Source organism: Myotis yumanensis, unplaced genomic scaffold (assembly GCF_028538775.1).
Source record: "Myotis yumanensis isolate MYYU_CA2020_CCGP unplaced genomic scaffold, mMyoYum1.0.hap1 SCAF_3, whole genome shotgun sequence".
NCBI classification, from domain to species: domain Eukaryota; kingdom Metazoa; phylum Chordata; class Mammalia; order Chiroptera; family Vespertilionidae; genus Myotis; species Myotis yumanensis.
The window spans coordinates 208,396,190-208,420,969 of NW_027223754.1; the positions used below are offsets into that span (position 1 = coordinate 208,396,190).

Here is a 24,780-nt window from a genome sequence, read left to right on the forward strand (position 1 = left end):
CCTGGGCCAGGTGTCATGGTCAGATGAGGTGTGTTGGAGGGTCCGGTTGGGGGACTGCCCCTGGCCCTCTGAGCAGCTCGTTAGAGACACTGACTGGGGAGTATTTAGGGGAAGGGTCAGGACCTGAGCTGGCAGCTTCTGGCTCTTCAGGGCACCCACTTCCGTGTCCCAGCCCAGCCCAGACTCGAGGGGCAGATGTCTAACTCCTGTGGAGGAGGACGCAGCCCTGAAGGCAGATGTGGTCACTAGTTAAGCAGGTAACTTCCTACCTTCTACTCATGTGGCTCTAGAAGATGCTTCATATGATGTCAGGGTCCGCTAAAGCCACCCCACTTTCTCCTGCCAATCCTTGAGCCCAGAATCACTGGGGCAGGGCCTGCTCAGGCCCCACCTCCCACCACAGCTGGGTTTTAGCTGAGAGGCCTGGGTTTCTATGGCCAAGAATTCATTCTCGTTTTCCCAAAAGAAGATTCCCTGTGCAATGGCCAGATAAAAACCATGTATTCTCCCCACAAACAAACAAACACGTATTCCATTAGTCCTGGGCACAATTTATTCTTTGCATAGGTATAAATTAGAATCGAGATAAGAAAAGTAAGAACCCAATAGTGCAGCATTTGTGACAGAAGAGCTGGGGCAGAGGTGTGCAGGGCCAGTGCTGGAGGAGCACAGGATGGCCTGGGGCCTGGCCTTCAGCCCAGCTCCGGCTCGGCCCTCGGGAGGGCGCCTGCCTGCATGGCAGCCCCTCTTGGCATCCGGGTTACACGGAACTGAAATCACCCAGCACCCCACAGAACGGGGCTAGGAATCAAGCCCTTAGCTTTTCAGTTAAAAAATGACCTTGAAAAGTGTTTACATAATAACAGCAGGGCCAGCTGAGGCAAAAAAACCTGCCTCCCTCCCTGCCCTCCCCTCACCCCCACCCCCCATAGAAAAAAGCCAGAAAGGAAGCAACTGAGCAAGAGCTGGAAGAGCCCTGAGGGGGTGCTGAGGGTGAGGGCCCCTGACCCAGGGGCCGGATTGAGATGGGGCACAAGTCAGACAGTCCTCCCATCATGATACCCTGAATATCACCCTGTCATCACTGGGCCACCAGGGGAGCCTAGGGGGTCCTCTGCCTGCACCCTTTCAGCTGGCCCCAGACGCACAGCCTCCGAGGGCAGGTCTGGGCTCCCTGCACCTGGGGGATGTGGCAAACTTGCTAGGGACAGGCAGGCCCCATCCCCGCATCAGACGAGCAGAAACAACTAGTATCCCCAGCAGAGGGGCCCCTCCGAGGATCCCAGGAGCAGACCTGAGGTACAAAAAGCCCCACGGCCCACCTCATGCCAGGACAAGCACAGTGTATAGAAGCCCTTGGAGGACCCTGTGGGCCAAGCTCCCCTGGGTCGATGGAACTGGCTTCGGCAAGAGCCCAGCCGCCCGCTCCCAGGAGCTTCCTGCCTGCAGCCCGTCCCAACCGGAACTGCGTGCAACCTCCTCCCATGGGGCCTCAATTCCCTGCCCGAGCCCTAGCTTGTGCCCCCGTGGCTTTGGCATGTGCATCACACACCACACACCTCCCAACAGAGCTTCCTGGGTGCCAGCCCCTCCGCCGTGGGCAAGGGGCAGTCAGTCAGGTCTTGCCCACGGCTGCTGGACATGTCCACGTGTCACCTCTCCTGCCTCTCAGTCCCACATGATATGCTACATATGTACAGCCTCCCAGGCGGGGAAGCAGACCCTGGTGCCTGGCGTGAGAACGAAGGATGGAAAGATTGGAGCCAGCTGAGCCCTGGAGCTGCCGCTGCTGGGAAAGCCCGGCACATTCTATGTCCACTGGGCAAGGGTTCCTGCTCCTGGAAGTCAGTGCGCTGATCAAGCATGTGGGGAAGTGCAGGGGTGCTGCTCCCCGACGCCCGGAGAAGGGGGCGTGGCTGGCCTCCCCGCTGGCTGGCGGCAGTGCAGGGGGGCCTAGTGGGCGGGCTCCCCATGCACCCTGAAGCGGTAGATGCAGGTGTACTCGGGGTGGCCCCAGTTAGTCAGGATCCGCAGCTCCACCACCTGGTATGTGGCCATTTTGGGGTCCTGTGTGGAGAAGAAAGAGGTTAAGAGTGCCGGAGCCCTCAGCCCTGACTGGCAGCAGGCAGGCGGGGAGGTGCCACCCCTCGGGCCAGGCCCCCTGCCCTGGGGCCTCTGAGACCTGGACTTCTCAGCTCCTGTCTTCAGACCCTGCAGGAGTGTCCAGCTGGTGGGCCAAGGGGCTCCAGAGGCCTCCCACCGGGGCCACCCCCCGGGGCCACAGAAGGAAGGCCTGTGGCTGAGCACCGGCCAATTCATCCCAACCGACAACCCACAGGAGCTCTTGGTGACGGCAGCACTGCCTTCACGGAGTTTGCTGCTCTGTGTTGATGTTGGGAAAGAATCCCTTTTCTTTGAATGAAGCAGAATTTCTTTTCTTTCTCAAGTTGCCATCAGGCCTCTGTCTTCTATGCTCCAAAAGCCAGTTTTTGAGCCAGCTTTCGATGCCCAGCACAGTGTCTCCTGCTCTTCCTCTCCCCCTCCGGCCTCCTGTCCCCCACCCGCTCCTAAAGGCACAGTCTACACACACCCTGAGAAACGCCGGCTACTCCATGGCTTCGTTATCGCCTGGAGCTCACAGCTCAGTCTCTGTCAGGCCTGGTGACAGCTCCACGGGACCGTCTGACAGGTGCCTGCCCCCGTCTGCATTAGCCTCTTGGCTGCCCTCTCCACCTTCCCCTTCCCTATTGTGTCCGCCACCTCTCCATCCTCCGGGTGAACACCGATCATCAACTCTGGCTTGCTTTCCTACAACCACTTCCCGACTGTCTCCCTGTCTCCAGGCTTGTCGCCCGTGGACTCACCGTGTACACGGCCACAGTGATATTATACTGCACATCATACTGTCACTTCTCTGCCTAAAACAGCACTGCCCACCCCCTTCCACCCCACCCTGAGGGCTGAGACTCTTTGGCCTGGTGTCCAGGCTCTCTTCCTGCCACTGGCCCTTCGCCTCACATCCCGACCTCACGCTAGTGTCCTCCGCTCCCCACCCTGGGGGAGGCTGCAGGTTCCTGGGCCCCAGCAGTCCCAAGGAATCAGCCTCCTGGGGGAGCTGGGGCTCTGCACTTCTGGGAAGTCTGTTCCATGCCTCGGGCTGCGGGAGGGCAGGCGCTGTGGATTCCTGTCTGAACCCGGGGCCTGGCACGGGTAGTGGGCAGGGAAGTGAGTGTGCCACCTCTGCTGGCACAACAGAATCCTGTACCTGAAAATAGAATGTCTGGATGGGCTCCCCGTCCTGGTTGTAGGTGAACTGGCCAAGAGGCGTCCCCTCCTGCTGCAGGTCTTCATCAAACCCCTGGAAAGAGCACAGGATGAGGCAAGAGCTGCTCCTGGACATGCGCCTGGCCACCGAGAGTGCCTCCCTCCGTGCCCACTGTCCCCTCCCCCTGGTGGGCTGCAGGGGACCTGAGCACCGGAAACAGGCCGCTGTGGGGTCTGTGACAGACAAGTCACTTCACTCCTTGGGCCTGTTTTTCCCTTGGTAGCCTGAGACAACTGGGATCGAAGTCCCATTTCCCACGCTGGCCCCATCTCTTCCAGATCTGCTCCCCGCCCCCAGCCAAAGAATGACCCCCAACTTTATCCTCAGTAAGACCCCCAGGTCCTCCTGCAGCTCACCTCGGGCCCGCACAGGGGGGATAGATACTCACAAAGACAGCAAAGTCCTTGGGGGCACTGGAGATGGTGCTGTTGGGTGACAAGGACTTGGGCACATGCTCTAAGGTGACAGCAGTGGGGCGGATGCGGGCAGAGAGGCGGACCACGGCAAAGCCCTGGGGCCCCTGGAAGGCCCAGCAGTTGCCTGGGTGCACATCTGGCTGGAAGGGAAGAGCCGGGTCAGGGCAGGGCTGGGGACAGAGCCGCCCCAGCTGCACAGGCAACTGCTCGGGACACTCCTGTCCCCGCCTGGTGCCTACCTGGAGGATGACGCGGGGCGACTGGGAGTGGTACCACAGGGGGATGCCGAAGAGGCTGAGGAGGGCCGTCTTGGTCTCATAGGTCTCGGAACATCGGGTGCTGATCACACTGGCCCCTGACCCAGGAAAGAAAGGAGTGTGGGGGCCTGGGGCCTGGGGAGCAGGGGAGGGAGACCAGACAACCAGCTCAGCAGCCAGAAGGACCCGGCTTAAAGGGCTGAGGCCGCCCGAGGGGGGACCACTATTGCCCGTGTCCTCTCTGAGGACGGAGGGCAGATGCCCAGGCCCAGCCTGTACACCCAGCCCAGACCCCAGGGCAGCTGTGAACAGCCTCATCCCAGCCAAGGATGGCGCCCGGCACGTCGCGGGCCTTTGTGGTGAGTTCGGGGTTGGGTGACTTCTGATGAGCCCTGCTTGCCTCGCACACGGCTGCTCCGGCAGATGCCAGCGGCCAGTGCGGGGACCAGGGCTCAGCTGCGGAAGGAGAGCGGCATACACACCTCCGGACTCCAGCGCGTAGTCCACCATCCCGATGCGGTCCTCACTGTAGCGCTTCAGGGCCTGGTTGACGATGCGGTGCACCTCCTAGAACAGGCACCAGAGCGGGGGTGACGGGAGGCAGACGGCCACCCTCGGACCTCCCCTGCCGGGCCCTTCTGTGCTTGCACCACCCTGGCGTCCAGCCACACGTGCCACCCAGGCATGCTCCCCCCTCCCGTACCCGCCCCAAAGCCAACACTCCGCCTGCTGCATGGCACACACAGGGAGCCGGCAGTGGGGGACATGCAGGTCTGTGGCTCCCGGGGAGGAAAGCAGTGTGTGTACAAGTGGGGGTCCCAGGGCATAATTTCTCACCTCCTCTGTCACCCCGATCACGCCTTCCTTCTGCAGCCTCAGCCCCATGCTGGCCACCGCCTCCCTCGCCGACTTGCCCTGCATCTCGGCCACGTGGCTGAGGATCTTGCCCTCCAGCTCCTGCAGCCGAGCCTGCATCTCCTCTCGCTGAAGGAGCCCCGAGCGGGCCCCCCCACCTTGGAGAAGGAACTGACTGACCCAGGCAGGGAACTGGGACTCCACCTAGGGACCGAAAAGAGGTCTCACTGTGGGAGGCCGGCAGGGCAGAGTCTGGCTGGGGAGAGAAGCAGGGAAGGGGTGCAGGCCTGTGAGGGGAGGGCCAGCGTGTGCCTGCTCGGGCCACACAGATGAGAGAGTTATGAATGACCCCTCCCTGTTCCCAACACAGGAAGACACATCTGTGTCAAGTCCAGGGCCAGGGCTCGTGGGGCTAAGGCTGCAGGGGCAGGAAACTGTCCCCTACAGATGCCAAGGACAGATGGTCTCAGAGGGCGGGTGTTCACAGGGACCTGGACGGCTCGGACTCACGTCATCCCGCACGGCCTGGAGCTGCTGCGGCAGGAGGCCCACTTGGTCCGCCACCGAGCTCTGCTTCAGGGCCAGGGCTGCCAGCTCCTGGCGCAGGCCTGCCAGCTGGCCCTCCAGCCGCCCCAGCTCCTTCATGGAGTTCTCCCGGAAGGACTCCTGGGTCATCCTAGTTGCAGAGAGAGGAGGGTGAGCCTTGGATGCGGGGAAAACAAGAGGACCCCTCACTGGCTCCTGATGCGAGGTGTGCCCACGGACACAGGCAACGCAAGGCCTGCTCGGGGGGATCCTGGCTGTGACCCAGGGAGCTCATTCCTGTCCCGTTCCCTCCCTGAGCCCAGATCCATCGTTCACTCGGCCTCTGCCGCTCGCCCCCCCATGAGCAGAGAGAGGTCCAGGGCAGGGGAGGCAGCGTGTGAGAGTGTGCAGAGAAGATGGTGTGTCTACGTGAACCCACGAATCCCAGTCTCTTGCCGTGCCCACCCCAGCCTCCACTGCCCTCAAGCACAGGCCTCAGCACGTGGTCCTGAGCTGGCTTTCAGCCCTCCCTCTCCTTAAAACAGTCAGAACTCGGCTCTGGTGCGCTGCTCCCCAGTCCTGCCTGGGGTGGGAGGCAGAGGGCAGGGGGAGGGGCAGGCCTAGGCCAGACGGCAGCCCGTTACCTGTGCCACTCGGACTTCAGCTGCTGGAGTCGGTCCTCAGACTCCTGTTGCAGGCACAAGGGAGAGACACGCGCGATGTCAGCTCAGAGCAATTGCCTTTCGGGATCTGTTCCCTTTGGGGTGTCTGCCTAACCACTTCCCTGCCCCAGGGTCTCCCATCTGCTCCAGCAAATGTCAAACTGGCCTTGTGCGGGTCTCACCCGATCTGGTGCCCTTCGGCATTCATACACTCGCTCACTCACTCATTCAGCACGCCAGCCCCAACACCACGGCCACCTGACTGTGCCCCTCCTGTCCCAGCAGCTCCCAGTGTGTCCCTGGAGAGCATTCCAGCCCAGGTGGGTTCAGTTCAAGCAGAAGTCAGGGGACTCCCCCAACCCCGCCCCCGCCCCACCCCATGTCTACGCAGGTCCTTCGGGCGGCCAAGGTGCTCCCTTGGCCCTAGAACGGAGGTTGAGTTGGGTCAGGGCCCATGTGGCCCCAGTGCCCAAGCCCACCTGGGAGGCCCGGACAATCTTCTTGAAGAGGTCTTCTGCGTCCTGCTGGTGTTCTGCTCTCAGGGTGACCAGCTCTTCCTGTGGGCACAGCGGGAGGACGGGGTCTCACGGAGCTGCGCTCAGAGGGCCCCTAACCACCAGTAAGTGGTGTGACTGCAACCCAATCCAGGCCTATTTGATGGCACCCTCAGCTCCCGCCTCTCCACAGTGCTTCCTGGGAGCACTGCACACCCACGGGGTGCCAGGCACTGTAATCCACGTGCTCCCAGCCGGGCAGGGGCGTGGGTGCAGACAGGAGAGCGTCGTATGAAAGAGGAGGAAACTGAGACTGCCTCTCGCACGTCAGGGTGCACAGGGTCTCCCCCTCCCCCCGCACGCCCACGGTGTCACCCCCACGCGCACTCAGCTCGAGCGGAGACCACAGCTCCTCCCGCACCTGGATCCGGGCAGCGGTGTCCCTGCGGAAGTCCTCCTTCAGGGCGGCCTCTCGGCGGCTCACCAGCCCCTCCAGGAGCTCCAGCGTGTCCTCCTGGCTCAGGCCGCGGCCCCCGCCCTCGCCGGCAGCCCCCTGCCGCAGCTCCAGGCGTTCCAGGCGCATGGCCTCCTTCTGCCACGCGGAGGAAAACTCGGCGGCAAGGGCTTCCAGGCGCCGCTCCAGGGAATGCACCCGGGACAGAATGCGCTGCTCAGCCTGCAGGCGGGGGAGAAGCACAGAGGGGAGAGGCCTGCAGCCACAGTGCTTCCTGGACCGGGAAGGAGCTCAGACCCCGTGAACACTGCTGGGCCCGAGGCCCTCAGGCGGTCTCTGCCCCACAGGTGGCAGCAGCTAAATGGGTTCAGTGGGTGTGGTGACAGCACAGCACAGGGTACGGGACACACAGCGGCTGAGGGGTCTGATCCCCAAGGAGGAGTGCACGTGGGACAGGAGACGGGGACACAGGGCCCTCCCAGAAGAGGGTCCGAATGGATGGCCACTGGGGGCTGGGTGAGCCCACCCCCTTCCCTCGGTCGGTGCATGTGTGCCAGAGCGAGGGGCAGAGGCTCAGCTGACTGTCAATGGCTCCCACTTCTTCCGTCGGTAACTACGGCTAAAAGACCACTAATCTGAAAGCCTTTCTTTTTCCTCTTGAACTGGACGCCCACAGAGAAGATAGCACACAAGTCATGTGGACCTGAGGGTGGCATTTGATAGTGTGCCATGAATTTGAGAACCTTGTTGGCTTCACCACGAAAATCTTTGCCAAGAGAAAGCATAACACACAGCCTGTCAACTACCAAACGGCAAGGCCACTGGGTACAGAGGTCAAGTCTGATTTTCAAAAATTCCACTTTTTTGGCATGACTCAAAAAGCAAACAAACAGGAAAAAGTCACGCTCGTAACCTCTGCCCCTCCACCCGGTGCCCGCACCACCCCCTCCCAAACAAGGCAACTATGTTTATTAGTGTCTTTATGCAAATGTAACTTTTTTTCTTTTATAAAAAAAGGTGGTCCTGAAATTGAATTGTATCTAATGTCTTTACTAATGATTAAAAAAGGAAGTTTTATAAATGCCAGAATGTCATCAAATTAAATTCAGCAAGATACAACCAAAGTTAAATAACTGCAATAGTTTTAATTTTTCATTGTGGCCTCAGGACCTGCACACACACCAGCTGGTTATTTGTGCACTTCACACATACACACGCACACATACACACACACACACACACACACACACACAAACACACACACACACGCACAGAGACACACGCACACATACACACACACATACACACACATACACACACATGCACACACATACACACGCACGCACACAGACTGCAGGCTCTTTGAGGGTACAGCCTGGGCCTGTCTCCTCTGCCCCTGGCAGGTTGCAGGAGTGGCCCCTGTCCTCCCTGCGCCCGCAGGTGCACCCGTGGGGTGTGGCCGGGCAGGTGCCCCCATGGAGAGGCGGGGCCTGTCTCCTGCTTGAATCTAGACTGGCTCTGGGGTTTGCTGAGGCCAACAGAACGTGGAGGATGCTAGTTCCAGCCGAGGCCTCGAAGGGCCTCGAAGGGCCTGATTCTGCTCTTCTGGAACCTGCACGGCTGCTGTGAGAACACAACCGGCCTAGCCTGCTGGACAACCAAAGCGCGGGGAGCCCAGCCGCCCGCTGACCCACCAGCCATGTGGAGCCCAGCCAAGGCCAGCCCGTCCGTGCTCGGACCAGAAGGGCCAGCCAGGGGACCCACAGACTCGTAGCTAGTCTAACGCTTGTACTTGAAGGCACGAATTTTAGGGGAGGTTTATCTGTGCTGATAGATAACTGACCAAGGTATCACCTTATTCATACAAGGATGGGGCAAAAGTAGGTTTACAGTGGTGAGTACACGGAACACAGAATCTATTTTTGTATTATTTATTAAGTATTGTATTATTTTCATACGAACAACTGTAAACCTGCTTTTGCCCACCCCGTACTTGTGAAACTGGGAAGGAACACTTATCTGATGAGACCACTTATCTGATTCCTGTCCTCCTGTTTCCTGTGCTTAGGACGGTGGGGACTGTGGGGCAGTTCTGAGTCATATCTGAGCCGACTGCCTCCTAATACGTCCACTCCGAATGGTGGAGAAAGGGGTGCCTGGGGGACGAGGGTGCCCCAGCGAGGGCAGCACCTCTCTCGGCTGTGTACCAGGTACAGGTGGGCCAGTCTACGTGCAGGGAAACCAGTGGTGAGCAGTGGCGGCGGGAGCCTGCGCTCAGACACTCACCTGGGAATCTCTGGGCTCCCACACCTCACGCTGCTGGCTGCTGCCCTTCGCTGCCCACCAGGAAACCAAGGTGGGGTGGACCGTGTGCAGGCCGTAGGGGTAGAAATTCCAGGCACCTGGACACAGGGGAGAGGCTGGTTACGAAGCCGCACATGCTAAGGGCTTCTGCCTCCCCAGGTGCCCAGGCTCAGGGAGGACCCAGGAGAGCCAGACAGGCGTGGCCGAGGGCCCCGGGCACAAGTGCCCAGGCCCGGTCTGTTCCACTCGTCCTGCCTCCTTCCCTTTCGGGTAGGTGATCCCATCCCTCTCGTTTTCAGCTCTGCTCGGCACTGCCTCCGCCCACACAGTGCCCTGCGCTGCTGGCTCCGCAGCCCCATTTCGGCAGCTCCTGTCCTACCGTCTCCTGTGGCGGCGGGTCAGCTCACCGTAGGTCAGGCCAGTCAGGAGCAGCAGCAGCAAGAGGAACCACAGGAACGTCTTCAGGGATGAGAAGCGCCTGGACCGGGGCGGGTGGGGCGGGCAGGGAAGGCGGACACGTCAGAGGCTCGGGGCCTCTCGGTCCCCCAGGAGTCCCTGAGATTGTTTTCTGAGTGCTCAAGTAATGGGGACAATGAGGACCCTGTGAATTTTACTGATCTTATTAAAAATAAGTAGTGGAGTCTTTTAAAAAAACTAAAATTTTCATATACAGAGGTTCCCTATGCAAGCAAACATAGGAAAAAGTATGGAACTCCTTAAACAACATTTTCTTTTTAGAAAAATGGGAACGCATTTCTCGGTGCCATGAATCCATCCTCGCCCCTCTTCTCAGCATAGCTGGCCCCACTCCACCAGGATACAGCCAGAGGGACCCTGACTTCCGGCCTCGATCCTCTTCCTCTGCTCACGGGCCGGTTCCCAAATCCCGGCACAAACCCACAGCCTCAGGCAGCTCCTGAAGTTGAGGCAGACCCTGGGGTCCAGGTCGCCAGGGGGCCGGGAGGGAAACACCACGCTGGGCTAGAGCCAAGGCCCCACCAGCAGGAAGGGGCCGGGCTGGCCTGAGACTCATTGTCCAGGAGGAGTCTTGCTCACCTGGTTAGAACGAAGACGTCGAGGAGGGAGGCAGCCGTCGTCAGGCGGTACCAGGTGGTGCCGACCCACCAGTAGAGGAGTCCGAAGAGCCGGCCTGGAAGAGGGGCCATCAGGCCTAAGTGCCACCCTGAGGGGCAGGGCCTGCAGTCGTGGCTGCAGAGCACCCCTCTCTCTCCCCCTGTGGTCCTCCCTGCCTCGCCACACCCCCGCCAGGCACCTCTGTCCTGGCCGCTGGCCACCAGTCCCTCTAAGCCCCCCCACCCACTCCACCAGCGCCCTCCGGCCTGCACCACAGCCGTTCCTGCCCTTCTGACTGCGAGGATGTTCCCATGGCTCTTGGCCCCTGTGATTATTCTAGAATGAGCTTCCCCGGTGGCCCTACAGCCCCTCTGTGTGGGCTGGACACCCAGGAGAGATGGGTGAGAAGGGGCTGCTGCAGGGAATGGAGACAATCGTGCACGGAACAGCCAGCACCCACCTGGGAAGGTGACCACCGTCCAGAAGAAAGAGCCTGCCCGTGAGACTGCGCCCCTCAGCCGTGAGCCGGAGCCCTGCTGGGCCGCCTGTGAGTACCCTGCAGGGAGGGAGCGGCTGTCTGTCCTCTCAGGAGAGCCTGGGACGGGCACTGGCTGCCACTGTCTTCTCCCTCACCCGGTGCACTGGGACCCCGGACCATTCTCCGCATCCCCGTGCCACACAGGCTGGCACCCAGTCGGCCAGTAAGCGTCTTCCCATGAGCTCCCTGCCTGCACCCCTCCCCTCAACCACTGTTCAGACCAGACCCAGGGCTCAGGCACCTCCTCGCGTGCAGCCGTGGGAAAGGCTTGCTGGGAGTGAGCAGATAATGGAGTTGACCTTGACTCTAGGCCTAGCGGGGCAGGGACGGCCCATTGTGTTGGGGGACACCCCAGGCTGGGGTTCAGGGTGCTAGGGGCACAGGAGGGATGCCAGAGGGTCTGCGGGGGCGCCTGCCCGACACCAGGCTCCCTCGAGCTGTCAGGGAGCCTGGGCGGCGGTCCTGGAACCCGGCTGAGTGTCGCCTACCTACGTAGTCATCCTCAGAGGAGTAGCCGGAGGAGGACCCCGGGAAGTCCTCGGAGAGCTTGGCCCCCACCAGCCCGTTGATCTTGCTGTTCTCGGTGTCCCCGGTGCCTCTCCTCCTCCTCACCGGCAGGTCCTCACCTGCGGAGGGAAGAAGGCGGGGTTCTCCTGGGCAGAGATGCCGGGGAGGGTACTCGGGGAGCCCCGGGGGGACACCCTGGTGGACTCTGTCCTCGGCCCCTCCCGGGAGGGTGAGCTGGGCCCAGACCCTCTGTCTCTGGGCTCGGAGCCGCCACGTGGCTCCTCCATCATCTGCAGGGACCTGGGAACTGACACCTGGGAGCCCCCCGCTGGCCCCGCAGGGTCAGGAACCGGGTGAGGGAGCCGCACTTGGGACCTTGTTTCCAGAGGAAGGGTTCCACTCACTCCAGTAGCGGTCACTGTGCAGCTGGTCATCGAGGATGGAGCTCCGAGCCAGGGAGGCGGCCCGGGGGCTGCCGTAGTAGGACTCCCTGACCACGGACTCGCTGTAGTAGGTGTGTGAGTCCGAGGGGCTCAGCTGGGGCGCCGGGGAGAGGCGCTTCGTGCTGCTGGGTTTCCTCTTCATGGTCCTGCGGTGTCAGCCAGGAGGGAAGAGGAAGGTGAGCCAGGTCAGGAGGAGGATAGGCAGCCAGGCTCCCACTCCTGCAGTGAGTGGGTTGGCCTTGTTGCTAGGCAACTCACAGCCTCCGGGCTACAGATCCGCACAGAGCAGAGCCCAGGTAGCTCCTCGGCTCCCATTATCTCCTCATCTCACCAGCAGGGAGATGGTCAAGGTGATGAGTCAAGATTCAAATCTAGGTCTCTAACTTCAAAGCCAGGCGGTTTTTCTCACGCTTCTAATGATCAGTAATTCCTACAACCCACTGAAAACCCAGACAAGCCCGACCTGCCTCCAGGGGCCTCGGGGGCTGTCTGAGGGCTCCTGTCTGCGAGGGGGCAGGATGAGGAGGGCCCGCCTCACTCATTTCCTGCTGCCCTGGGACGCCCTCCTCTCCTGGGGCTTGGCTGCCCCTCCTGAGGCCCTGCCCGCGGTGAGACACAGAGTGCAGGTTCCAGGGGGCGTGACGGAGGGCCTGCCCGCAGTGAGACACCGAGTGCAGGTCCGAGTGCAGGTTCCAGGGGGCGTGACGGAGGGCCTGCCCTCACAGCAGCAGGGGTTTCCGGCCCGGCTTTTTCTTGAAGCTGCCTCTCCCCACTTCCTGTTCTCTGAACAGAGGCCGTGGCCTGGCTTACAGGAGGGGGAAGTGGTCCTCATCCTGGCCTCCTCACAGGAGTGGATGTCCCCTGGGCTGGACATGGGCGTCTTATCTCTGCCCATGAAGGTCACAACAGGGAGAGGCCGTGCAGGGATGCCCAGCCCTCTGCTCTGCGCAGCAGCACGATCCACGGGGTGGGAGGTGGGGGGTTAGGGGTAGGGGTGGGGGCTGGGGGGTGGCAATCCCCTACCGGAAAGGACTGTCCTTAAACAGGGTGCTCTGGCTCCCCGCCACGGAGCTCCCGCCACTGCTGCTGCCGCCGTCATCGTCCCCCTGGGAGTAGCGGGTGAGGCGCTGGCTTCGACGAGACATGATGAGGTGGGCTGGGGACCCTTCTCCTAAAGAGGGTCTTGGGAGAGAAAGGAGGGCCGGTGAGGCTTGGGGCTGTGCTAGACCCTACCTGGCGGAGGAGAGACAAGGCATTTTCGCCTTCAAAGCAGCCTGTGATGTGGGAGGCAGCCCTCCCCACCCGCTGCAGCCCGCACCTGCCCTGGGCTCACTCGGTGCCCAGGCAGCCTCTTTCCACCAGGTTTGCTCATTTTCAGTTTATCTGTCACTGAGCTCCGTGACAGCCAGAACTGTCCTTCGCAGCCTTTGGCCTGTGGCACACGAGAGGCACAGGAGATGCTACATGAATGTCTCAATCACTGCTGCCCGCACAGACCCCCAGCCCAGCCGCTCCACTGAACGCCTCTCCCTGGAGCAGGGGCCACTCCCATCCTCGCCGTTTCCCGGGGGAACGGGGGGGGGGGGGGGGGGGGGGGGGACGGACGGGCTTTCCTTTTCTTTCCTGTAGCTCTACTCATGGGCCAGGGCCCCAGTCAAACTGACTCCAGAGACCCTTTCTCAGCCCCAGCCCCCTGCACTCTAACAGGGGCTGTACGCTGGGTCCCCTCGGCTAGTTACTGTCCCGCCGCATCAGGACAGCTCGTCGTCATGGTGATGACAAAACACTCAGTAAATGCCTCCTAGGTACCTGGCTCCTACAAGCCCATTTCTGATCCTACAAGCAAGGGAGACATCATTGGTGCCATGGTACAGCGGAGGAGCCTGGGACACGGCTGACGGGTGACTCGCCCACAGCCACCCAGCCCCTAAGGGACTGAGCCGGGTTTTGAGCTCAGATCTGACAGGTGACAGGGCTGGCTCTTTCCACCCCACCGTGAAGTGTTCAGGTTGTTTCAGGAGTGTGGTGTGTGGCCCCAACTAGTGTCTCTATAGCCTCAAATATGTTCCGAACAGGCTGTAGATAAAGTTGTTACACAACAGATATTTGTTAACAAACTAACAAAACGGGCAGCGGAGCAGCAGTGTGGGAACCAAGGCTCCGGAACTGATGACGCAAGGGAGGTCCAGGTGAAAGGCCTGGCAAAAGGTGCTTTCTGCGCTGGCCGGTTTGGCTTAGTGGAAAGAGTGTCGGCCTGTGGACTGGAGGGTCCCGGGTTCCATTCCGGTCAAGGGCAACCAATTGATGTGTCTGTCTCTCTCCCTTCCACTCTCGCTAATAATCAATGGAAAAATATCCTCAGGTGAGGATTAACAAGAACAAAAAGAACAAATGTGAGCTCTTCTTTAAAAAACAAAAAACACGTGCGGCCCTGCCACCCAAGGGGGACTAATAAGCTCCAGAAACCCAAATTCAAAATCCCGGATTACAACGTGGAGTGTCACCGTCCACAGCGCCTCTGCCAGCCCGTTACAGCCACGGCGACCTCGCCCCCTCGGGAGGGCCTGGTCCTCGACACCTGCTCTCCCTTCCAAGACTCCTGGCTGAGGTTTAAATGACTAGTTCTCTCTAACACATCCCGGCTCGGGCTACGGAAACCAGAAGGTCTGGTTAGCCCAGCTGGCGGATTCTGCAAAGTCCTCTTCTGAAAGCAAGCAGCCTCACGTCCTGGCCTCACTGGCGTCTTCTCAGTGGGACGTCTACCTGGCGTCTCCCTCTGGTTCTAGCCGGGTTTGGCAAAGGGCTGCTGGTGTGAGCCGAAGCAGGAAGTGGGCCTGGGTTCTGGTCTCTCTTCCACTCCTTATATGGTAACTCCCTCCCCTACTGCCCTCCCCACCTGAGGCTCCAGCTGCCCACAGCCCCTCCTCCTAACTCCCGCCCCACTGAGTGGAGGCCTCCGCTCTGGGGTAGAAACAAAGCAATGTGTTTACAATACTGAAGGCCGCGCGGCGAGAATATACATATTCATATGGACATGGGGGGGGGGGGGGCGCTGAAAACTGTCAGCGCCTGCAGCCTCCCGAGGCGCCGGTGGCATGCTGGGACCACAGAACAGTGTGCAACTGAGTTTTCACCAGAGGAAAAAGGTCAAGGCCCCTCCTCCAAAACAAAACAGGAGATAAGCCTCCGGACGCTCCAGGTTTTTGCATATGAGAGTAGACAACGCCCCCAACACACCGGGCCAGGGAAGAAACCGCAGCGAAAACACCCTCCCCGCTTCTGCGCTGAGCAACATCCTCTCCGCGCCACCTTCCTCCATGCCCGTCACAAACTTACAGGACAGGATCTGCCCCGTGTTCAGACTTGACGCAGATCTCGGGTCTCTCCCGCGGGCCATTTCCACGCGGGGCACTGCCCGGGGCCTGGACCGCTCCAGGTGCCACCCCCCCTCACTCCCTGAACCCCATAGAGATGTTTACACGCCGCCCGGCTTCTCTGCTCCAGGTCGCACTCCCGCCCCCTACTTGTCTGGGCTCTTTTTAGAACTCGGCCAAATGGGCTGCTCCTATTCCGAGTTGTGAAAGGCGGAGGCCGAGAACTGCCTGTCCCTGGACGCTGCCCGACTGGCACGAGGACATGGGCACTGCCCTGGGCCGGCTGGAGGCAGCCGGGTCCTTCCTCTCCTCCTCCTGGAGGCTCTGGCCCGGGAAGTCCCGCCTGGAGACATCCGCCCTCGGGGGGCCCAGTGGGCGGCCAGCCCTGGGGGCGGAGACCCGCGGCGGTGAGTCAGGGCGGCCCGGGCACCGCGCGGCCCCTCCCGACCGGCCGAGGGGCGGGCGCCGGGCGGGGCGGGAGCCGGGCCCAGCCTGGCCCGGAGAAGAAGCAGGCCAGCAGCTCGGCCATGGCCGGAGCGGCGCAGGGATGACCCGGGGTCAGGCCGGGCCCGGCGCCCGCGGGGAGGCGGACAGGGCCGGCCACCACCCTCGCCCCGCGCGTCTGCCCGCCAGGGGCCCCCGGCCGGCTGTTACCTGCTGTTCCGCGCGGGGCCGGGCGTGCGAGGCCCGCGCTGCCACCCGGGCGCGCCCCCTTCGCGTCGGGATCCCGGTGCGGCTCTCGGTGCGGGGCCCGGGCGCAGGGAGCGGCGGCGAGGGACGAGGTCGGCGGGCGGGAGCTGCGGACAATGCGGCCCGCGCACAACTGCGCGGCGCGAGTGGGGCCGGGCGGTGCGCGCGTGGCCGAGTGTGTATGTGTGCGCCTGTCTGTCAACCCTGACAGGCCGCCGCCCATTGGCTAGGCCCCGCCCGCTGCCCCGCCCACCGCCGCCGCCCATTGGGCGGTTTGAACACAAAGGCCCCGGCTGGCCCCGCCCGCCGCGTGGGCCCCGCGGGCCGGGCGCGCCCAGTTAGGAGTCCGCGCGTGGGAGACGCGGGCGCGAGGGCGACGTCTGGGCGCCGAGGACTCGGCTGCAGCCGGCGGAGGGGGCTCGGCCGGGTCTCGCTGCGCACTTGCCTCCGGCCCCGTGGGTCCCACACCCGAGGGCTCCCTCGCGCGCTGCGCACCACGCGTGGCCTCCTGGCCGCGGCCTCCCGGCGCCCCGCCGGCTGACTCGGCATTCGGGCCGCCAGGAGAGCATGGGCGTGGGTGGCGGGGGCACAGCCCCCGGGAGGGTGGCCCGCGGGGGTGGGGAGCAGGGGGGAGCCGACTCCCCGGAGGCGTAGTGAGCGGTGAGCCCTCCGCGAACTCTGGGCAGCTTGTCCGAGGCGCCTGCGTAATTGTCCCCCTGGCCAGGCCTTTCTACCCATTTTGCAGACGAGGAGACTGGCGCACAGAGGTTTTAAGTGATTTGCTTCAAGCCACGCGGCTAGAAAGAGGCAACACTGAGATCAGAAGACTCTCTTCACATCCAAGCCCGCGTTTTCAGTTTAAGGTTGATTTGGGGGTTCAGACACGCAGGAGGCTCTGCCACCGCCCCGGCTGCCCCGGGGCCCCCAAGTCTCATTGCGGAAGCTCTGCTCCGCGTGAGGAGGAGCTGGTGCTACAAGGCAGGAGCGCGGATGGATACCAAGGAGGGAAAGGCTGCCTGCCCGGGGCCTGGTGCCCGGGTCCCCCAGACCCATCCTGGGCGGAGAGGAGTCGCTTCCTCTGCAGGCTCTTAGCGGAAGGCGGAACAGGCGGCCGTTGTTTCACTTTAAAGTGCCAAGAGGAAGAGACAGATGACAAAATCGGAGACAGGACCGGAAGGGGGCAGGAAGGGAGGTACTCCATGGGGGCACTGAGGACATTTGAAGCACAAAAAACGGCCCCCCGCCCTCCCCAGGCCTCACTGCCCCATCTGGGAAATGGGGGTCTCACCTGCACTTACGCTTCTTGAAGACAACGGTGCTGGCAGTGCTGCTTGCGGCTTAGATGGAGGGCTCCCCGAGGCCAAGGGCTGGCTCTGAAGGACCCAGCACAGGCCTGGCTCATGTCTGAGCACCTGCTGAGAACTCAGGTCAGATTTAGGGGCAGCGTCCAGGGAGGCGCAGGGCTCTCTCTTGACCTTCTCTTCACCAGGGCGCTTCACTTCCCTTCTGTCCTGGCCGATTTCAGTGAGCCTCCAGATCCCACCATCTCCCTTGCAGAGCTGCGTCCCTCCTCTCCCAGGGTCCTGGCGAACCACCTCCCTCCCAGGATGCGCTGGTCTGTGAAGCGGGAGGTCATGTGCCTTCCACTGGTCTCCGGCAAGGGCCGTGGCCGCAGACTGGTAGGAGGCAGGCCCTTCTTACACTGCGTTGCCTCCATGCGCCTTTAGTAGGCGAATAATGGGCCCGAACACACGGGGTCCCAATCCCTGGAACTCGTGGATATTGCCACGCGTGGGAAGTCTTGGCAGATTCAATTAAAGGAAGAATGTTGAGATGCAGACATTATCCTGGATTATCAGGGTGGGCCCTCCATGCAATCACAGTGTCCTTTTAAGAGAGAGGAGGAGGAGAGGAGAGGGCAGTGTGACCATCACGGGGGAGACTGGAGAATGTGGTCCCAAGACAAGGAATGCTGGCCGCCACCAGGAGCTGGAGAGACGAGAAATGGACTCTCCCCTGGAGCCCCCAGAGGGAGCATGGCCCTGCGACAGCTGGATTTCTGCCCAGCGATTTTGATTTTGGACTTCTGGTCGCCTGCCCTGTGAGAGAGAGTACGTTTCTGTTGCTGCAAGTCACCACGTGTGTGGCAATTCGCTGCAGCGGCTGCAGGAAAGTGAAGGGACCCTGGCTGCAGGGAGCTGGCAGTGTCCTCACTCTCGGTCATTTGACACGGGCACACTGAGGACCCCTCGGACCAGTCCCTGGCCCTTGTGTCCGGGTCCATGGGGGAGGCAGGCAGGTTCGCAGGTCATTCCACCACCGTGTGGGGGTGTCATGGGGATGCCCTCGTCTCTGGAAGCACAGAGGAGACTTGGGAATGCTTGTTTAGGGCTCCCATGATACGCCAGGCCCCTCCCTCGGTCCCGGCGGTCCTCACTGACACCGTGGGTCAGACTGTGACACCACACACACACCTGTCTCCCACCTCTCCTTCACCCCACCCCACCCCCCTCTCCCTGCCATCTGCTCACTCAGCATCTCCGCCCTTCCGGGTTCTTCTCTGTCTGGCCACCATTCATTTGGCTAGTCTTCTCCCGCCCCACACTCCTCTTCCTCACTGCTCCATTTTTGCTCCTTCTTCCATCATCATTATTCCTTAAACAGTGGCAGGTGGGGATGGCGGTGTTGTCCCACCTGGAACAGGGTCTTGGGGCCTGACAGTGCGGCCACGGCCGCGGGGCCGTTATGGTTTTCTTCATTGCTGGACACTTTTGCCTTAGTGGCCTCTTCCTTTATAAAAAAATTTTTTTTAAAATTATATTTTATGACCACATTGGTAGAAAGATGGCTGTAGTCTCGGCCTCATTCATTAGTAATTACTCATTATCGGGATAATTAATGTTCCTTCTGGGTTTCAAAGAAATGCAGATGAAAACAGTTCGGTGTGCCCCCAAGGCACCCTGGGCCCTGGGCGCTGTGTCTGCTGTTTCGCAGAGAGGTTGCCCCCCCCCCCCCCCCCCCCCCGCCCCGCACTGGGGCTCCGCGAGGGGTGCCACCCGGAGCTCCTGGGCCTGGCCTTCCCTCTGGCGGCGGCGGCGAGTCCTGGTCAGTGTGGCCGTGGTGACCAGCGAGGAGGACGCGGCATCTTAGCCCTGGTTCCAGGCCGGGGGCAGCGCCTGCTCTGTGACCAGGGCCGGCCACTGCACCTCTCGAGCCCCTTCCTCACTCGTACAAGGAGAGGAAGAGCAGCTGTCCTGCCTGCGGTGGGCTTGGCCGTGTGGCCTCGGGCCTGTTTCCTCCTACGTGAGCGCAGGTGAGCGCAGGTGAGAGGACCTGCTCACTCACCAAGGAGGGGGAGGGAGTTGGGCCTGGTCTGTCCTGGACTCCTGGCCACGTCAGGTGTCTCCTCTGTGCTTCCAGACACGTGGGCCAGGGGCTGGTCCGAGGGGGTCCTCAGTGTACCTGTGTCAAATGCCCACACGGGTGAGGACACGGCCAGCTCCCTGCAGCCAAGGCCACCGCCGCGCCTTCCTCCGGCCGACAGCGAGTTGGCGTCTGTCATTAGACCATCACATCAGAGGATCCTTGGTGGGGGCCGGGGCGGGGGACTGTAATACCAAGCTTCCTGGCTGAGGAACAGGTTTGGCAGCTGTGGAGAGGCAGTCATCTCAGGGGATCCGGTGCCCACCCCCCCTCCGTGGGGATGTGCTGTGGGCCCCGCCCAGCCTGGCGACGCTCTTTCATCTGCAGCGCTCAGAGCGCCAGCACCGGGCGGCAAGCGCAGCTAAGCCCCATTTACGGAGGAAGTCCAGTCCCATGAGAGGCAGGCGCTGGATCCAGGCCCTAAGTGGGCCCACCAGGGTCAGGGACAGGCCATGGACACGCCTAGTCAGGCTCTCCGGGTGCCTGTGCCTGTCACCTCTGCCCCCCACACCCACATCATCAACAAACTGCCTGACTGGCTCCCAGTCTCCAAGGGCCTGATCCCAGCGGCCCTTTCCTCAGCCTGCGCCCTGGCCTGAATGCCCGTTCCCCGCTTCTCGGCTGAAGTTCTAAGAACATGCAAGGATGAGCTCAAATTTCCCTGCCCCTACGTATCCAAGGCAGAAGGAATGGCTCCCGCATCGTGTCCCCATGTCCTGAGCGCCTCTCTATCCTCGCACACACTCCACCCGCGCCCGGCCTCAACTTTCCCACCCACGCAATGGGGACAGTAATTGCAGGCCTTCCCGGCACGCCGGTGGCTGTGGAGACAGATGAGGTGGGGAGACGGGAGCTCTCCAGGGCCTGGGGAAGGCGCGGCACCAGGACCCACGGCGGCGGCCAGTCCCCGAGCTGTGTCAGTGTTGGTGGGGCCGCATGCCTTTCCCACGCAGGGCAACCCTGAGGGCCTCCTCACTCAGCGCCCAGCGATCAGCACTGAGCCTGCATGGGGAGAGTGTTCCATCATGAGTCCCTCAGCGGATCCCCAGAGAGGGTGCAGGAGTCGGGGGGGAGGGGAGTTGGGTGACAGGCCTTGACGGCACCCACCTGGGGCGGAAAGGGCTTCAGCGGCTGAACTTGCTCATCTGCTCAGCTCAGAACCGCTGGCCAGGGAGCCTCTCCACCAGCGCCTCCGAGGCCCCGGCCATGCACCTGGGCACCGTCTCCAGCAGGGCCCCGCCTCTGACCAGGGCCTCCCGGAGCTCAGAGGCTCCCATCAGCCATCACTCGGGCTGAAGGGCCTGGTGGTTGGGAACTGTGGGCTCCAGAGGGTTGCCTTTTTAAAAAAATATATATTTTATTGATATTTTTACAGAGAGGGAGAGGGATAGAGAGTTAGAAACATCGATGAGAGAGAAACATCCATCAGCTGCCTCCTGCATACCCCCCACTGGGGATGTGCCCGCAACCAAGGTATATGCCCTTGACCGGAATCGAACTCGGGACCCTTCAGTCCGCAGGCCGACGCTCTATCCACTGAGCCAAACCAGTTAGGGCAAGGGTTGCCTTCTTGATGCTGAAAAGTGGGAGGGTGGGTGGCATCAGCGAGAGGTGGCCTGGGGCTGCCCCCTTCATCCCCCTGGCCCGAGAGAGGACTCCCTTCCTGCAGCTGGGGTGTGTGTGCACGTGTGTGTGCATGTATGTACATGCCTGTGTGTGTACAACACAGACAGTAGATTTGGGAGTGCCATGACCTTGGGCAAGGCGCAGAGTGCTCATCAGGCCACAGCAGGGGCTGAGCGAGCTGCCTTTACGGTCCCTTCCAAAGCCCAGCCCGGCTCAGCCCTCCCCACTGGCAGTGGCCCTCCCTGAACCGGTCCCGCCCCCAGGACACGCCCCGACTCCACACTCAGCCCAGTGCCTGCTGCAGGTGCTGGGGCGGCTCTGAGGGGTGTGTGTGTGTGTGTGTGTGTGTGTGTGTGTGTGATGCCTGCTCCACCCGTCCCTCCTCTCTCATGCTGGCTGCCTGCCCATGCTCCTGCCACACAGGCTCTGAGAGGCCTCAGTCGCCATCCTTTCTCCTCTCTGTCTGGAGTGTTCCAAACCCTCCTGTTCTCTCCCCCACATCCCTGGCCTCTCGGTTACCCCATCCTCCTCCTGGGTTTGTTCTCTGCAGCTTTGCTCGTGGGGCCAAGGGGCTGTGGTTATTCGTAATTGAGGCAATTTCTCAGTCTTCCTCTTCCGGCCTCGGCCCAGCCCACAGCTCCCACCTCAGATCCCTCAGAGCCAGGTCCCTGCCTCCACCGCACGCCCCACGGCACCCCTAACCGCCAGCCTCCTTCCCACTCCTCAGAGCCCGCGCCCCTTCTGCCTCCCTTTCTAGGATTAAACACTTCCCTTTGGGACCCCCTTTGGGGTCCATCTCCTTCTCCTGCCGGACAGTCTGCCTGCCCCCTTGAACCCTCTCCTCTCTCCTCCTCGGTGAGCTCTGGTTCCCCAACTGGACTCTGGAGCTTTTCTGGGAGCCTGGGAGGGGGGAGGGCGCAGGGGGAGGAGTGGGTGGTGACCAGCTGAGGAGCCGGGTCCTGAGCCCCTGGACCTCCATCCTCACGGCAGCCCTGCGAGCGGGGACTGCTGAGCAGGCAGTTACTGCAGGGGGCATGGGGCTCAGAGCGCACAGTGGAGGTGCTGGGCCGGGCTGGACGTAACTTCAGTGTGGGTGGCAGAGCACACAGTAGGTGCTCAATAAATGTTTGCTAATGAAGAGCAGAAGGAAGTCAGGTCTGACAGACTCAGAGCCACCATGCCTTTTCCCACTTGGGCCCGATGAACCTGAAGAGGTGGCCTATGGTCGGCTGGGCCTCAGAGAAGGGCAAGGTGCAGGCAGAGCCCAGCCAGCACCCTCAGCGCCCTCCGCGCCCTCCAGCAGGCCCCGGCCAAAGCAGTTGCTGGTGAGCATGTCATGCCCACATATGGCCACAAGAGGCCGCCCCATGCCACCAGCCCCGAGGAGACCGGCCTCCTAGTGGCAGAGCAGGGATCTATAGCGGGATGTCGGGAGCGGGGTTGGAGGACTGTACCATGTGGAGGGGTAGCTGACAGGTGCACCACAAGGAGGGCCCTTGGGTCAGAGGAGAGGGTGGCTGGTCTCGGGACACAGCCAGCCCGGGCAGAGCCGGGAGGTTCCCTCCCAGGTCCTGTCATTTTGGGGGCACGTGATGATTAGCTTTGCCTGGGTTCCCCGGTCTTCTGGACGGCAAGGCAGGCATGGGGTCAGGAGAGCAGGCTGGGGGATGGGAATCGTGGGCGGGATTCGTGGTGGAGTTGGCCAGATCCAAGGCCATGATCCTCCTCCATCAGGGGCCCCAGGGGTCACGCTGGTGTACAGCTCATGCCCATGTGGAAGTGTTCTCAGTGGGGTAGGTGTCCACGGGTCTGGCTTGGCAGCTCTGCCCACTTGCTTGGCCCTCGCTGACCCTGGGACCCTGTCTCAAGGTCAGGCTGGCCCTGGATGCCCAGGCAGCGGGCCTTGCTGAGAGGCACAGAGGCCAGGCTGGGCCTGGCAGGCGGGTGAGAAACTGGGCTCTGTCCTGGGGCCGTGGGCAAACTATCTGGCAGGGGTGCCGCTGGGAGCTGCGTGGTCCTCCTGGTTACTGTTGGGTGAGCAAGATGTGGGTGGGGCCCAGCCGGCGTAGCTCAGTGGTTAGTGTTGACCTATGAACCAAGAGGTCACGATTTGATTCCCAGTCAGGGCACATGCCCCCACTGTGGGCTCGATCCCCAGTGGGGGCGTGCAGGAGGCAGCCGGTCAATGATTCTCTCTCATCATTGATGTTTTTCTCTCTCTCCCTTCCTCTCTGAAATATATACATATATGTGAATATATGAAAAGATGTGAGTGGGGAGGTGGGCTAGGAGGCGGCTCCCTGGTGCCTGCACCCCAGCTCACAGCCCAGCTCATGCTTGACCAGCAAAGCAGGCGACTGGCCCTTAGCTGCCTCCCGTCAGCCCTCCAGCCGGGAAAGGAGACTCGTGTTCCTGGTTCTGTGGCATCGAATCCTGCCAGGAGCTTCCAGGGCTCCCTGCCTCTGGTTGGCAGCAGGGGTGTGCCCCACCCAGCCCCAGCCTCAGCTCTGCCCACTCCCCACCCACAGCTCCTTTGGCTGCTATGCCCTGACCCCTCCTCACCTCCCTGGGGCCTACGGAAATCCCTTTCAGGTCCAGCTCAAATGTCACTGCCTTCGAGATGCCCTCAGGGCAATCTGGGCATCGAGGCCTCTCCTGGCACCCCCAGCCTGTTTGTGGTCAAGGTCACAGTGGGCAGGGAACACTGTGGAATGGCAGGGACTGGCCGTCTCCAGCCATTCCAGGGCCCAATTGTCTATGCAGCATTCAGCTAGATGGGGGAAAAGAGGAGTGCCCACTTCAGGTACCCTGTTGCTCAAAGCTTCCTAGAAAAGACTTTTCCATCCATCCATCTGTCCATCCATCAATTCACCATCCATCTGTCTATCCATTATCTATCTATCCATCCATCCATCCATCCTCCATCCACCCACCCATCCATCATCCATCTGTCCATCATCTATCCATCCATCCATCTGCCATCTGTCCTCCATTCATCCATCCACCATCCATCTGTCCATCTATCATCCATCCATCCATCATCCATCCACCCATCCACCATCCATTTGTCCATCATCTATCTATCCATCCATCATCTATCCATCCACCCACCCATCCATCATCCATCCATCCATCTGACCATCCCCAAAACCGGGGGATGGCTCCCCAGACTGACCCTGACCCAAATCCTTCCAACTTTAAAGCACTTCCACATGTGTGGCCACCACCTCCCCAGCGCCCTCCAGGAGCCTTGGGAAGGAGACAGGGAGGAGCTTTGAACCTTGTTTTGCAGCTGAAGAAACTGAGATGATTGAGGAGCAAGTGGCTGTCCCAGCTGGCAGGCTGACCCTGCAGGGGGGTAGAGCGGGGGCTCTGGGTCACAGGCCTGGCCTGTGATGAGTCCTGGCTCTGCCACTCAGTGGCTGTGTGGCCTGGAGCGGAGCTGCTCTGGGCTTCACCCCTCGTCTGAACGGGAAGGGGGGGGGGGAGCGGGGGTAAGGGCACTGATCTCCTCACAGAGTGAATGTAAGCAGTACACGAGCAGAGCTTGGAAGAGGCTCAGTGAAGTGCCTGGCACACCTGGGGCACCCAATAGTTTGAGAATATTATTAATACCAATTTAGGTCATCTGCCTCCGGTTCACCCCCACCCCCACCCTCACCCCCGCCTTTCTAAGGATGAAAGATAGCAGCTGGCAGTGGGAGGTGGTTGCTTTAAATACCAGATGAGAACAAAAGGAAAACAGAACAGGGCTGGGTGTGCAGCCCCGCCTCCCTCCTCCCAGAATGCCCCGTCCTGTCCTAACTTTTATCA

General features: G+C 61.5%; 1 protein-coding gene across 3 annotated transcripts; it reads right to left on the bottom strand.

The window, feature by feature from the left end:
• Positions 1-530: 530 nt before the first annotated feature.
• SUN2 (Sad1 and UNC84 domain containing 2) lies at positions 531-16,110 on the bottom strand. Of its 3 annotated transcripts, none has more exons than XM_070411140.1 (18): positions 15,883-16,110; positions 12,878-13,036; positions 11,816-12,000; positions 11,393-11,530; positions 10,827-10,922; positions 10,349-10,442; positions 9,700-9,770; positions 9,275-9,390; positions 6,956-7,210; positions 6,520-6,597; positions 6,023-6,066; positions 5,364-5,529; positions 4,836-5,057; positions 4,481-4,565; positions 3,981-4,096; positions 3,714-3,881; positions 3,266-3,358; positions 531-2,067 (listed from the first exon to the last, which is right to left on the bottom strand). In XM_070411140.1, exons 2-18 carry the CDS (start codon positions 12,997-12,999, stop codon positions 1,954-1,956), a joined length of 2,163 nt encoding a protein of 720 aa, XP_070267241.1. In that variant the 5' UTR covers positions 13,000-13,036; positions 15,883-16,110; the 3' UTR covers positions 531-1,953. The 3 variants fall into 3 exon arrangements, with proteins under 3 accessions (XP_070267241.1, XP_070267242.1, XP_070267243.1); XM_070411141.1 differs by lacking the exon at positions 15,883-16,110 and adding an exon at positions 15,191-15,482; XM_070411142.1 differs by lacking the exon at positions 10,827-10,922.
• Positions 16,111-24,780: the final 8,670 nt, after the last annotated feature.

What these genes read in the sequence shown, in the direction of transcription:
- SUN2 (XM_070411140.1), bottom strand. Translation starts at nt 12,999, where the DNA reads ATGTCTCGTCGAAGCCAGCGCCTCACCCGCTACTCCCAGGGGGACGAT. An exon ending in GCACAGTGACCGCTACTGGA is followed by an intron (nt 11,531 to 11,815) that starts GTGAGTGGAACC and finishes TTCCCTCCGCAG; the next exon opens with GTGAGGACCTGCCGGTGAGG. An exon ending in CTGAAGTCCGAGTGGCACAG is followed by an intron (nt 5,530 to 6,022) that starts GTAACGGGCTGC and finishes CTCTGCAACTAG; the next exon opens with GATGACCCAGGAGTCCTTCC.